This window comes from Etheostoma cragini, chromosome 6 (assembly GCF_013103735.1).
Source record: "Etheostoma cragini isolate CJK2018 chromosome 6, CSU_Ecrag_1.0, whole genome shotgun sequence".
Taxonomy (NCBI): domain Eukaryota; kingdom Metazoa; phylum Chordata; class Actinopteri; order Perciformes; family Percidae; genus Etheostoma; species Etheostoma cragini.
Window position 1 is genome coordinate 4,938,152 of NC_048412.1, and position 13,792 is coordinate 4,951,943.

Sequence of the window (13,792 nt, forward strand, 5' to 3'; positions counted from 1 at the left end):
GTATATGTACACATGATGCATGTGTATACACATTTGTATTGCAAACAGACCTAAGTACTACACAGATAAGAACATCTGTATAAAATATACAACACACACTGTTGTCCAAACCCACACAATCAACAGACAGAGACGGCATCTTGGAACTTTGTGATCAGTACTCTATGGTGATGTCACCAAGTGGTGTCCCATTTCATAGGGGTATGTTTTCACCCCTTACCCCTACCCCTTGGTTTCAAGGGCCAAGGGGTAGGGGTAAGGGCCAAGGGGTAGGGGTAAGACGGGGAAATGGGATTCAGCCTAAGTCTTTCGGAAGGACTATAATGGCTTTATGAGTGATGTCTTAAGGAAAGGGCAGGCAGAGTGCCAGAGGAACAACTCCCCCGGAAAGATGTTAGACTGTGGTACATTCCTCACCATGATGTCTACCACAAAAGAAAAAAGACAATCCGCGTGTTGTTTGTTTGTACCTCTTCATTTCAAGGAACTTCCCTTAATTCTGAGCTGCTGCAGGGGCCTGACCTTACAAACACCTTGTTGGGTGTACTCCTCAGATTGGGACGGGAACCAGTAGCAGTAATGGGAGACGTTGAAGGAATGTTTCATCAAGTAAGAAGACCTAAAGATGATGTGGACTTCCTCAGATTCTTGTGGTGGCCAGACGGTGACACCAACTCGCTAGCCGAATACTGGAGCATATCTTCGGAGCAGTCTCATCCCCGTGCTGTGCCAATTTTGCACTGAAGCAGACGGCTTATGATAATGAAGGATAGTGGGGCACAGCTTTTATGTAGACAAATGTCTCTAATCTGTCCCAAATAAAAGCCAAGCTATCTGTCTGGTAAATGAGTTCAGATCAATATACACCACAGCTAGATTTAAGCTCACCAAATGGACCAGTAACAGTCGAGCAGTTCTTGCCTCTGTTCCAGCTGAAGAAATAACAAAAGAGGTCAAAGATCTAGACATTGAAAAAGACACACTGTCCCTAGAAGGAGCTCTTGGCATGCAATGGGACATTGAGTCAGACATGTTCTTCTTATCGATCACCACAAAAAAAACATCAGTTACCCACAGAAGCATTCTGTCTGTGTTGAACTCAGTATACAATCCTCTACGGTCCCTAGCACCAGTCATGCTGACTGGGAAAGGAATTCTGCAGGACCTGTGCAAGCTAAATTGTGGATGGGATGAGCCGATACCGACTGCTTACACACATAAATGGAAGGAGTGGCTAAAAGATCTTAACCTGGTTTCAAGCCAAAGAATCAGGCGATGCCTTAGGCCACCAGATTTTGAAGTTACAGAAACACAGATGCACCACTTCAACGATTCAAGTGAGCGAGGTTATGGGGCAGTCAGCTATCTGAGACTGAATCGTGATGGTGGACTACCTCACATTGCATTTGTGGTTGGGAAAGCCAGAGTTGCACCATTAAAGGTGGTGAATGTCCCAAGGCTGGAACTTGCCATAGCTAAGGAGAGAGCTTGACTTAACCCTTGGAGACTCCATTTTTTTGGACCGACAGCACCGCCGTTCTAAAATACATCCAAAATGATGCCAGACGGTTTCAAACCTATGTGGCTAACAGTGTCCACTATTTGGGATCTGACAAACAAATCACAGTGACACCGCATAAAGACTAAACTCAACCTGGCAGATTCGAGAGGCATGAAAGATGAGAGCTTCCTTCAAGAAGGACACTGACTGAGACGGCCACATTTCCTGATGCAACCTGAAAGCGACTGGCCAGTGATCCAAGTACCAGCTACACTGTCCCACAGGGACCCGAAGATCAAGAAGAGGGCCGTGGCTTTCAGTACAAGCGTGCAGCAGAATCAAAGTCCTTGTTTTATCGAGCACTTCTCATTATAGAACAAATTAATTCGATCAGCAGCCTGGCTCTTAAAATTCAAGAAAACTTAAGAAGCTCGGAGACAATTGAAATAAGAAAGACAATTAGTGACTTCGACCAAACTGGGTCACAGCTGTCTGTGGAAGATCTAGCCAAGGCCGAGCAATCACTCATGTCCAATGTCCAACAGCAATCCTTCCAAGATGAGGTGGCCTCCCTACAAAAGGGCTTACCCATAAAACAGTAGGATCTATAAATTAGATCCCACCCTCAAATGGAATCCTGAGAGTTGGAGGCAGACTAAGTAAGCTGGCAATGCCAGAGGAAACCAAGCATCCAGACAATCTGCCCAAAGACAATCACCTGTCAAAGATACTCTTACACCACACCCACACCTTGGTCAGTCATTGTGGCAGAAATCAAAATGATGATAGTGTAAACTCTGCTGCGAAAAGTTTAACCCAGGATTTTGTAGATCAAAAGGTATGGAGCCTTGTTCACGTGCCTCGCAAGCAGAGCCGTACACCTAGAGATAGCGTACTCAATGAATACGGACTTCCTGAATTTCTGCACTCCGACGATTCATCTGCAGACGAGGTCAAGTGAAGGAGATTGTTTCCGACAATGGTACAAATTTTGTTGGGAGCTTCGAGAAGCAATTACTCACCTAAACCTCAGTAAAATACAGCATTCGATTTAAGCTCATTGCTACAAGAAAGACAGAAATGGAATAAGGTTAAAAAGAATCTAAAGCATGAAGACACAGTGCTGATCAGTGATGAAAGCTCACCATGCAACTCTTGGCCCCTGGGCAGAATCACGGAAATCTTCCCCAACAAAAAAGGAGAAACGTCGGGTCAAGATCAGGAAATAAAATGGCTCCTTGGAAGGGCTCATCACAAAGCTCTGCCTTTTGCAAGACACGCCCGGATGAGACACGACCGACCTATGCCCCTTTTTTCTTACTAAACCCCTGAAAGGACTTTGGTTGAATCTTTTTTCTTTTCTCTTTTCTTTCTTTTCAAACAAGGATCTACGTTGAACAGTTTCATCGAAACTGAAACCTATAATCAAATGATGTTGAGTGCAACGGAATCAACTCCCGGGTGAGTTTGTCCATCAGTATGTGTCCAACCTGAAAGGTTTAGCCAGCCATTGTAAATTCGGCGCATTGACTGACGAGATGATACGTGATCAACTGATTGAACACATTACACAACCTAAAATCGGGAAGACACTGCTACTCGAATCAAATGATTTGACAGCTAAAGCTGTTGCCATAGCATTCCAAATCAAAAGTGCAGCGGAATGTGCAGCTACATTAACACAGACTAAATCATCATTCAGCCATGCTGTACGCCTAAGTCCACAGTCACAGGAGCAACAGCCACAACAGCAGCCACCCAGTCATGCACCTCACACAACAACAAGGGCCACGTCAGCGGCAAAGGCAGCTTTCCTGCAGTAACTGTGGGTCAAACACTTACGCCACTAGAGCCCAGCACTGCCCAGCGACAGGCGAAACATGTGGAAGGAAGAACCACTTTGCACGACTGTGCTGCTCTGCTCCCTCCAGGTCGGATGGACACACTGCTCAAGGCTTACCCACCATAATTTGCCATGTTACATGGGACCCAGGCGGTTCAAGTCATGTACAGTAAAAATTGACACAGTGTGCATTCCTCTGCTGCTAGTCACAGGAACAAGTGTCTCCCTCCTGAATGCCAGTACATACCGTCAGTTTTTCCTTTCCCGCCCACTGGCCACACCCACTGCTGCCCTACACGGGTATGGTAACTAAAAAATTGACCTGTTGGGGTCCATCAAAAAGACGAGCACGAGGATCTTGCCCTCCTTTACCTTTGATGTGACCCAACGAGGGGCAAATCTAATGGGGCTGGATCTGTTCACGGCACTGGGATTTTTACTCATTGACTCGGGGGGCTTCCATCATGACTGTTGCTGCCGGACCGCATCAGAGTGGTCATCACTGTTTGAAGGGCTAGGCTGTCTCACTGCCTTTGCCCATATATCCCTCATTGACTCCTCTGTGGCTCCAGTTGTCCAGCCACTGCGCCGTATTCCACTGGCCCTGAGGGATGGTTTGTCTGTGGAGTTGCAGCGGCTGCTGGATGACGAGATTATTGAGCCGATTGATGCTTCACCGTGGATTTCAAATCTAGTTTTGGCCAGGAAGAAAACAATGGCTCTGCGCATCTATGTGGACCTCCGCACAGTAAACAAAGCAGTTATCCCTGACAGATATCCACTGCCCACGTCTGAGGAGCTTACGGCACAATTTCACGCCTCCACTATCTTCTCTAAACTTAATCATAGGGAGGGTTATCTCCAGGTGCCCCTTCACCCTGAGAGAAGAAACCTGACGTGTTTCTTCGCACACCTCGGTGTTTTCGGCTACACAAGGATGCCGTTTGGCCTTAGCTCCGCCCCCTCCTGCTTTCAAAAGGTCATGGCCTCAGTGCTGGCAGCCATACCAGGAGTGGTGATCTACCTTGATGATGTGTTGGTACATGGTGCTACTGCTGCTATCCATGACAGTCACCTGCAAAGTGTGTTTGAAGCCCTCGCCATGCACAGTCTAACCCTCAATGGTAGTAAATGTGTTTTTGCTTCACCGGCCATTGAATATGTGGTCTTCTTTTCCACTGAGGGCATTTCTCCCCTGCAATCTATTGTGGAGGCCATCCTCTCTGTTCCCAAACCGAACTCGGCTGCCCAGCTTGCTTCATTCCTGGGCATGACGGGCTACTACATGAAGTTCATGCCTCATTATTTGTCCATAACGGCCCCACTGCGCCAGCTGCTCCGGAGGGATGAGCCGTGGGTCTGGTCTCTGGAATGTGCTGAGGCAGTGCAAACTCTCAAAGCTCAACTCACCTCACCTCCATGTTGGCACATTTCATCATATCCAGTCACACCCTGGTCACCTGGGTGCTTCAGCCACGGTGATGGGGCTGTACTGTCACAAGTACAAAACGGTATGGAGAGGCCTTTTGCATTTGCCTCCCGGGCTCTGAACCAAACCAAACAAGGATTCTTAGTTGGGGAGCGGTGGACTTGCGAGAGTCAGTTCCTGCCCAGACCCCACCCGACAGCGTCAACCACATCGAAAGTGTGATTATTCACATGCTACACACTCCGCTTGAGTCAACGGTCACTCTGCAGGAACTGAAGGCAGCCTCAGAACAGGATCCAGTCATCTCCCGGCTCTCTGCCTACATTCGTCAGGGGTGGCCAAGGGAGCTACCAGCGGAGTTGTTAGCTTTTCTCTCGGGCCAAGCAGGAGGTCTCTTGTTGGAATGACACATGCTTGGTGTGCGGGCTTTGCCCCGTGCACTTTCTGGGGGCCATTTGCGCCCGTGTGCTGTCCATGGCACATGAGGACCACCTGGGCAAAGTGAAGCTTAAACAGAGATACCGCGACCTTGTGTGGTGGCCAGGCATCGACGAAGACATTGAGGCCCTCGTTAAAGAATGCCCACCCTGCCCACTCCAAAATGTTCTGAGCTGACCACCATTGCTTTTGTCATTTCTAAGGTCATTGTGGACTTTTTGGAGTCCCTCTTCTCCCGCTGGGGCCTTCCACAGACCATTACCACTGACAACAGTCCACAGTTTATTTCTGTGGAGTTTAATTTGTACCTGAAGAGCAGGGGGATTCGACACATCCGGACAGCCCTGTTTCACCCAGAGGCAAACAGGGAGGTGGAACGCTTTCATCAGTCCCTGAAAAACGGCATTGGAGCACATCAGGCACAGGGCTGCTCCTTTAAACAAGCCATACGTCTAACACTGCTCCACTACCAAGCTACCCACCATTCAACTACAGAGGTTTCCCCAGCCTCACTCATGTTGAGCAGTGAGTTACACCTACCCCGGGACAGGCTCCGCCCCACAGTCCAGAACACACTCCCTCCTAGATGACGGAACCCCACACCAGCTGCCTTCAGATGGTCCAGCACCTACTGCAAAGTCAACTCAGAGCAGCGGGGACATGATGCCACCAAAAATGGAGCAGGAGGACTCCATGCCTCAATCAGCCGCACAGTCTGTGGATACTCCCTCAGTGTCACACAAACTGCCCCCATCACCATTGCTGCTGCCCCGGCCCCCAGCCTCCACACCAGGTGTCGTCACATCTTCAGCTGTGTGTTCTCTACGGCCAATGCGCACGAGGGTACGGCCTGATTATTTGAAGGACTTTGTTCCCTTTTACCTGAATGACTGTGTGCCTGAATTCCTAAAGAACGTTGTGTTTACCTTTCAGGTTTTAACCCCCCAGAAAGGGGAAAATGTTATGTCTTTTTAGGACGAATTGATCTGTGATCGTTTTGTAATGCCTTAACTTGTGTGAGTTTGTAGCGCCTAGGCGCATGCGTGAGGGACTGTTGTTTTGGTCTGAATGTAAAGTAGCCCGAACGCTTTAACAGCTCGTCCAGTGTCCTAATTAAACATAACACGCTCCTACACCACTGTTCCTACAATGATTATCACAACCATGGTTTGAAAAAAGTAGGATGCGAAAACTTGCCAGCTCCTTATGCTGTTCCAGCCCCCCTCATTCTACCGAGGCAGACCACTAACCCTAGTAATTGTCTAAATTTAGTCTGAAAAACCTGAATTCTTTGAACAAACACAGCCATCGAGTTTCAGTGGTTGTGATATCATTCAAAGTGGGTTGGAAAAATTATAGACACTTCTACGACTGTCACTATCTGCCACCAGTTGGGCTTTGTCCACATTGCTGTTTAAAAAAATGTTGTGCTCTACTTCTGCTACATCATGTTAACTGTTTACTATTCACTAATATTCTGTAATTGTACTGTAACTTTTACCATAATACCCTTCACTAGTTCAAAACATTTTTTAGCATGACAGTGACATTGATTACATTTTATAGTTAAATGTACTGATGATTTAAAACATTCCAGTATTTCTCGGGAAGGAAAAAAGAAAAAAATGATAATTTTACATTTTACACTTTTTCTTCCACTTTCCTATTTTGTTAACCATCACGTCATTTGGGCAATTAACAAAACTTGGGTTGGGAGCCATATTTCACTCTATACACATTACATTTCTGCTCATCTTTACTCTTCTATTCTTCTCTGTTCCACTGTATTTTATTCTTCTCAGGTCTTTCTGATCCTGGGTATCATTTCCCTGATGGAGAACATCCTGGTCATCACAGCCATAGTCAAGAACAAGAACCTCCACTCACCTATGTATTTCTTCGTCTGCAGGTGAATGGTTTAACAGAGTATTTATAGCTCATTGAACTCTTGGCTCAGATAACTTCGAACCAGACAGCGTTATGCAAGTAAAACGTACGCCAAGTCAATAACAATGTGTATAGTTGGCAATAAGTAAATATAATTTGACAGTATGTTTACTAAAGAGACAAGCTAGTCATCCAGCCATGTCATTATCCCTCAAATTATTACTTTCACAAACCAATAATAAGCTATGTGTACTGTTGTAGCCTAAAGTAGTGATCTGAACAGCGAATGGGATGACCACTGGGAATCAAAAGTAAGGTCAGAGATCCAGTGTAACTTATTGCACTTTCAAAAAGTTTCACCGGAACTCCTTAGTAAGTGTCCTATCACTTTATTAACTTAGAATTGAGTATTCGCTCAGACCATGCTATAAAATGTAATATAATAGCTTGAAAAAAATCTTAACAGAGGGAATTTTCCATGCGTTTACATTTTTCCCTAGATTTACCAGCGCTGCAGTATTAGCAAAGTAGTAGTTTATTAAATTACTAAACTCAGTCAATAAATCAAACTGTCATTGTTTTTGAACATATGTTTGCTCATAAGTTTTTTTGTTTGCTTGTTTATGCTTGTGTCTAAATGATGTAATTTCTGACCCTGCGACTCCCACTCTGCCTGACTTCCCATCACTAGATTCACTTCACCTGCTCATCCTTCCCACTCAGCGGTTCCCCATTCCCTCATTAGCACCATAGTACACTTACAAGTCATTTCCACTAACCTTCTGCCAGATTGTCTTAGGGCGTCTTTACATCTATAGTTTGTTTGCCATGGTCCAAATCAGTTGATGATTCTAAAATCTTAGAGCAATTTCCCCTTGGTTATGTTTTGTTTCACACATAGAAAATCCAAGCATACCAAAATGCATCATACACAAACCACACAAGAATGTTCACTCCACTTATTGATCAGATGTGTCTGGGACGAAGAAAGTATATACAGGAAGAAGGTCCTGTGTGATGGACTAGCATATTTCTTTCATCTCCATGGTCAAACCAGATCATTTAATTTAAATAATCAGACATTGTTACGCAAGCAACCTCACTACATCTGCGCTGGTCAGCAACTTTGCTCTGCTCTAACAGTGTCTATTCACAACTTTAGTGGTGGCTGGTTTGAGTATGAAAATGCAAATTATTCTGTGAGAGAAACATTGCAAGCTGCTATAGTTTGCATGTTCTGCTGCAACACAGATTGCAAAGCACGTTCTCAACACAAACTAACCGCTCCAGAGTTTGATTGAAAGCATACCAAGACCAACTCATTAAGGAGGTCTTGGTAAGCTTGTTTGGTCCACTTTTGGTGCGCATCCGAGTGTGTCTGCTGCATTACCGCACCAAGGCGGGAAAAAAACTCTAGTGCAATTCAACCAAAGTAAATAAGGTAGGCGTGAAAGCCTCCTTTGTTCTTTTCCTTTAGCTTTCCAGGGTTTAGTTTATTGCTCTACATCTTGACCTAGTTTTGACCCGGTTAGTGTTTTTTAGATTTTTGCTTCAGCCTGCCTGGATTTTTGCTTCCTTTGAAAAGACTCTTTGCTCCTACGTTTTACCTTGTAAGTTGTGCTCTTGGGTTTGTCTTTCTCAGATTAGTAACTGAACAAGCTATAGTCACCATGGACCCACCTGGCTCTGAGAAACTAAGACAACAGGTGGAGGCACAGGCTATTGCTTTACGCCAACAAGAGCATCGACTCACTGCTATAACAGGGGCTCCATGATCAGGTTCAGTGGCTCACTCTGCTTTGCTTGTGTCATCTCTGGCCATAACTTTAGGTGGCCCCTCCAGAGCGCTACTGGGCTGAGCTTAGCGGCTTTTTTAATCAAGCGGTCCATGGCCTTTGAACTTCAGCCTCCTTTTGCTTACAGCCATACCACCCTGAAAAAGCCCGCTCTCGTCTGATCTCGGAAGCCAAGCAGGGTTGGGCCAGCTTAGTACTTGGATGGGAGACCGCCTGGGAATATCTGGTGCTGGGGCGGCTGTGGCTCAGTGGTAGAGCGGTTGCCTACCAATTGGAAGGTTGGTGGTTTGATCCCCGCCCCTGCAGTCATTGTCGAAGTGTTCTTGGGCAAGACACTGAACCCCTAGTTGCCCCCGGTGCTGCGCATTGGAGTGTGAATGTGTGTGAATGTTTATCTGATGAGCAGGTGGCACCTTGTACGGCAGCCCCGGCCACAGTGTATGAATGTGTGTGAATGGTGAATGTTTCCTGTAGATGTAAAAGCGCTTTGAGCAGTTGTTAAGACTGGAAAAGCGCTATATAAATACAGCACATTTACATTTTCCACTGAACGCTCCAAGGTAATCGCTCGAACCTGGCCAAGCTTTTTGAAACTGGAGAGATCGATAGGCAGTCCTCAGCATGCTCCACATCTGATATATTTTCACTAGCACTGAGTGTTTGACCACACAGCCTCAGGCTGGGAGCCAGCCAGATATTCTCTGAATCTGCATCTGGAAGAATGATGGGTAGCTATCTACTCAATTAAGTTTAAAAACAATCAATGTTGAAAGTAAGTGGACCCTCCCTCCCTGTTACCATGGTTTGTCTGATAAGATTAAGGTTTAGCTGCTTGAAAATTTACCTTGTGAGCTAAACTGATACCTTTCCAGATAGCCACGTTTTTTGGCCAGATCATATATGCTCTCAGGTCCTTCAAAAGAGGCACTCTTCTCACCTGACCTATCGCCCTGGGGTACAACGCACCCTGACCTTCTTCCGTCATTGGCTCTGGTGGTCCTCTATGGAGAAGATCACACAAGGGTTTGTGCCTGCTTTTTGTGTTTGTTCCCAACACAGGGGTCTCCTCCATCCCATACCAGTTTCTCATCCACTCAGGTCCCATATATCCCTGGATGTTGTCACTGGTCTGCCCTCCTCAGAAGGTAAAGTTGTCATTCTGTCACACTTGCGCACTTGCCTCTACCTGAGCTTCCCACTGCCAAATAAATAAATTGACTGTTTTTTTATATAGCCCTTTTCTAGTCTTAACGACTACTCAAAGCGTTTTTAAACAGTACAGGAACCATTCACCCTTCACACAGTGAATGAGGCTGCCGTACAAGGTGTCACCTGCTCATCACACTCACACACATTTAAACTCTGATGGCACAGCCTCGGGGGCAACTCAGGGTTCAGTGTCTTGCCCAAGGATTCAAATTACCAACCTTCCAATTGCCAGGCGATCTCTCTGCCACTGAGCCATAGACACCCCGAATACAAAGCTGAACTGTACAGCTACCAGTTTCTTATAGTTAGAAACAGGAGATTGGAAAAAGCTCTACGTTGCATCCTCTTTCATGTACCTTCCTCTTGGTCCAAGCAGCTGTTATATGCTTGAATAGGCTCACAATGCTCTCCCCACTTCAGCAACTGACCTGTCCTCCTTCCAGTTCTCGAGAAATTATCAACCACCACTGTTTCAGGAACGAGAGTGAGAGATAAGTGTGCCTTCTGTCCAGGCGTTCATCAGAAAGTGCTGCCGCACCTGGCTTAGGGCCTTCTCAATCCTCCTTGGGACCTCTGCAAATCTATTAGAAAGCATCTAACCAGAGGCGCTCAATAGCACCCCTATACTCAGCGTGTTTGGCTCTCCCCCTGAGACATTCCCTTTACGATGGAGCCCCATAAGATTGCTCCTAGATTAATATGCCCATCTCCAAAGTCGTAAACCCATGCCTTCCCCATCTTCATGGATTCATCCCACCTTATACATCGCCCGCATTTGACCGGTCAAGGACAGTACTCTGCAGTCCACCCCCGGAGCCCCAACTCCCCCCTTCCCTTAATGGTGGAAAGCTGGCTTATACTTTCAAGTGTCTTCTCAAGTTGAGGTGTTGTGGGAGGGGCTCCTGTACCTGGTAGGATGGGAGGATTATGAGGAGCACTCTTGGGTCCCAGCTGGATCCTGGACCTGGAGAGTAATCTCTCCACTCAATCTAGTTGTGTTGTTCTTCTGGGTTTTTGTTCCAACTTCCTCCTGTAGCTGTCTTCTCTCTGAACCATTTCAGCAATTCATATTCCATTTCTGCATTTTCAGCAGTGCTTTGAAATGCATTTTAGTCGTCAGCATCGCCACTTAATTTTGTGCAGGAAATACATTTTCTAGTTTGTTTTTCACTGTTACACGAATGTGTGCTCATGCAGGGGGAGGGCTAGGACAGTTTCTCTGTGGGCTTCTGCCTGGATTCATGGGAAGAAAGCACATAAACAGAAACATACAGATTTGAGAACTATGCTTATGATCATATCTTAACCCAACTTGTCTGGTTTTTGCAGTCTGGCAGTAGCAGACATGCTGGTTAGTGTGTCCAACGCCTGGGAGACCATCATTATTTACCTCCTCAACAACAGACAGCTGGTGGTGGAGGATCACTTCATCCGGCAAATGGACAATGTGTTTGACTCAATGATTTGCATCTCGGTTGTGGCGTCAATGTGTAGCCTGCTGGCCATCGCTGTGGACAGTAAAACACTAAGTTACTTGGGGTTTTCTAACAATAGAGACAGCCTAATTAGCAAAACAGCATCATGCATCTTTTTAAATTTTTAGTTAATGCAATTTACTTTCCCTGGAATTGCTCAGGAAATCAATAACCTCTCTCCAGAGTTGTATTAAAGTCCACCTTTGTCAAGTCCAAGATGAGTTCACACGTTAGTGATACCGAGACAGAAAAAAAAATCATCTTTAAGACCACTTACTTACCTGTTCATAATTTATGCAATGTGAAAGACAGTATATTTTCTATCACGGTATAAAGATAATGGCGCTTTATTTGTAATAGTCAAAAGGCAAGTTCAGAGTAACACATTATAGGATCAAAGTAAACCACACTATTTACTCAAAATATAAAATGGAAATTTTCCCATTCTTGAACTAATTACTTGTCCTAAAGAATCCCTAGTACAAAGAGTTCACTGACATTGTGTCTGTGGCCAAAATGAAAATGATTGGTACCTGATGATTGAGGTGTAAGATGCAGCCAGGTGTGTACCAGGCGACCAATCTCATTGCCTGTTCTAGATAGATTTGGAATACCTGTTTTTTTCTGAACGAGCACACTTCATGAATTTTTTTGTTTTGAAGGAGGACGTTACTTTAGAACAAAAACATATAGTGCTTGACTCGGTCGAGACTAACTAGAACATTTTGGTGAATTTACACAGAATATATAATGAAGTCCATCGGATTAAATATTTAAGAGTTTGTTAAACTTCTTGGGCGGACGGTTCCCGTGCACGGTAAATAAACTCGCCGTTTTTCGGAAGTGCTGACTTCTTTCCTAAATTGTAAGCATTAAACCGTCATAAACACGCTCATGCCATACACCATTTGAAAGCTTAAAGTCTCCTGATTCCATCGAGCCCAAACACGAAGCAATTAGGTGACTCACAACGGTGATAATCATGTTCTGAAGTAAAGAAACACAGAAAGATTTGAGTCTAATCGAGTGTGTGTTTCCTACCTGTCTCCTCGTGTCTTTAATCACAGCGGTGAAAGATCGCCAAAAAACCTTAGTTTCCTACATCGAAAACACCCTAAGGTATTAGAATATCCAAGCCTTGTAATCCATAATTATCTGGTCCCCTCACAATCTTGTAGTTTCTGGCCAAGTTTCGACGTTCAGAAATCTAGATCATGCATCATCAATCTAGATCTAGTGCATCATTTCTCGGTTTCTATAGCTTGTAACTTTTTCCCTGTGCGGGCTAAAACGAAGGTCGACACACCATTACAATAGGCTCGTTCGAGATGAGCCAGGTCTGCGCAGAATCGATCACCGGCGATCGGCGCCCGTTGCATGCCGGTTAGATTTGTGTCCGACTTGATCCCGACTTGCTCTGACAAGGACAGGCGCAGTTGCTTTTCACCGACTGCAAGACCCAGGCGGACCCAGAGCATGCTGGGAAACGCCGGCTTCTCAGCTGATTTAACACCTGATTGGTTTAAACCACGATGACGTTTAATATAAACTTTTGTAGTTTTTGAATCGGAGTGATTTTAATTGCTAATTGTCTGATTTAAAGACTTCTTCTGTACAGAACACGTGTTGTGTGGCTGATAGTGACGTTTAGAAGTCAGAGTAACTAAATCTGTTCAGATCACGGATCATCTACAGTGTATTGTTCATTAAAATCAGCAAGAGATTGCATGTAGAGCACTTAGAAAGCATGTAGAAAGCTACTCTTTCATAATCAAAACAACTGGAAGCAGTGTACAAGCTGATATGTGGGTCTGATTATATTTTATTAAATCGGGATCGCACCACAGTGTTTTTGTCACTTCCTTTCCAGCCTAAAGGCGGCTGGAATCGGCTGGAAACTGTCCGACTTTCCCGCAGCTTTTTGTCCCCGCCCCCGCTGCTGCCGCCTGCTCTCGTCCACTTTACAGGCGAGGCGCAGTTCATCTCGAACGAGCCTATTCTGTGGCTTCTGCTGTTTGCAATGAACCTTGTTCCCAGCCAATAGCATCAGCCTATCAAGAGATACCCTCAAGCTAAGCCAATGATATCGCACAGTCGCCATTGGGCCCACCTGGGAAAGATTGACAGTGGACAGTGGCCCACGAATTAGAAGATAAGGTCATAAAACTGGCATCCCTGTGTAGCCAATAAGAAGACGAGTTGATTGATACCAAA

General features: G+C 45.4%; 1 protein-coding gene and 1 pseudogene across 1 annotated transcript in view; both read left to right on the forward strand.

Moving 5' to 3' along the window:
- mc5ra (melanocortin 5a receptor) overlaps nt 1-13,792 on the forward strand; it is a 51,105-nt gene that overhangs the window by 33,287 nt on the left and 4,026 nt on the right. The window contains exons 3-4 of the mRNA XM_034873871.1: nt 7,014-7,120; nt 11,433-11,617. Of these exons, the coding sequence (XP_034729762.1) occupies nt 7,014-7,120; nt 11,433-11,617 (292 nt within the window). The remainder of the gene's footprint in view (nt 1-7,013; nt 7,121-11,432; nt 11,618-13,792) is intronic.
- On the forward strand, nt 9,014-9,131 carry LOC117946965 (annotated as a pseudogene).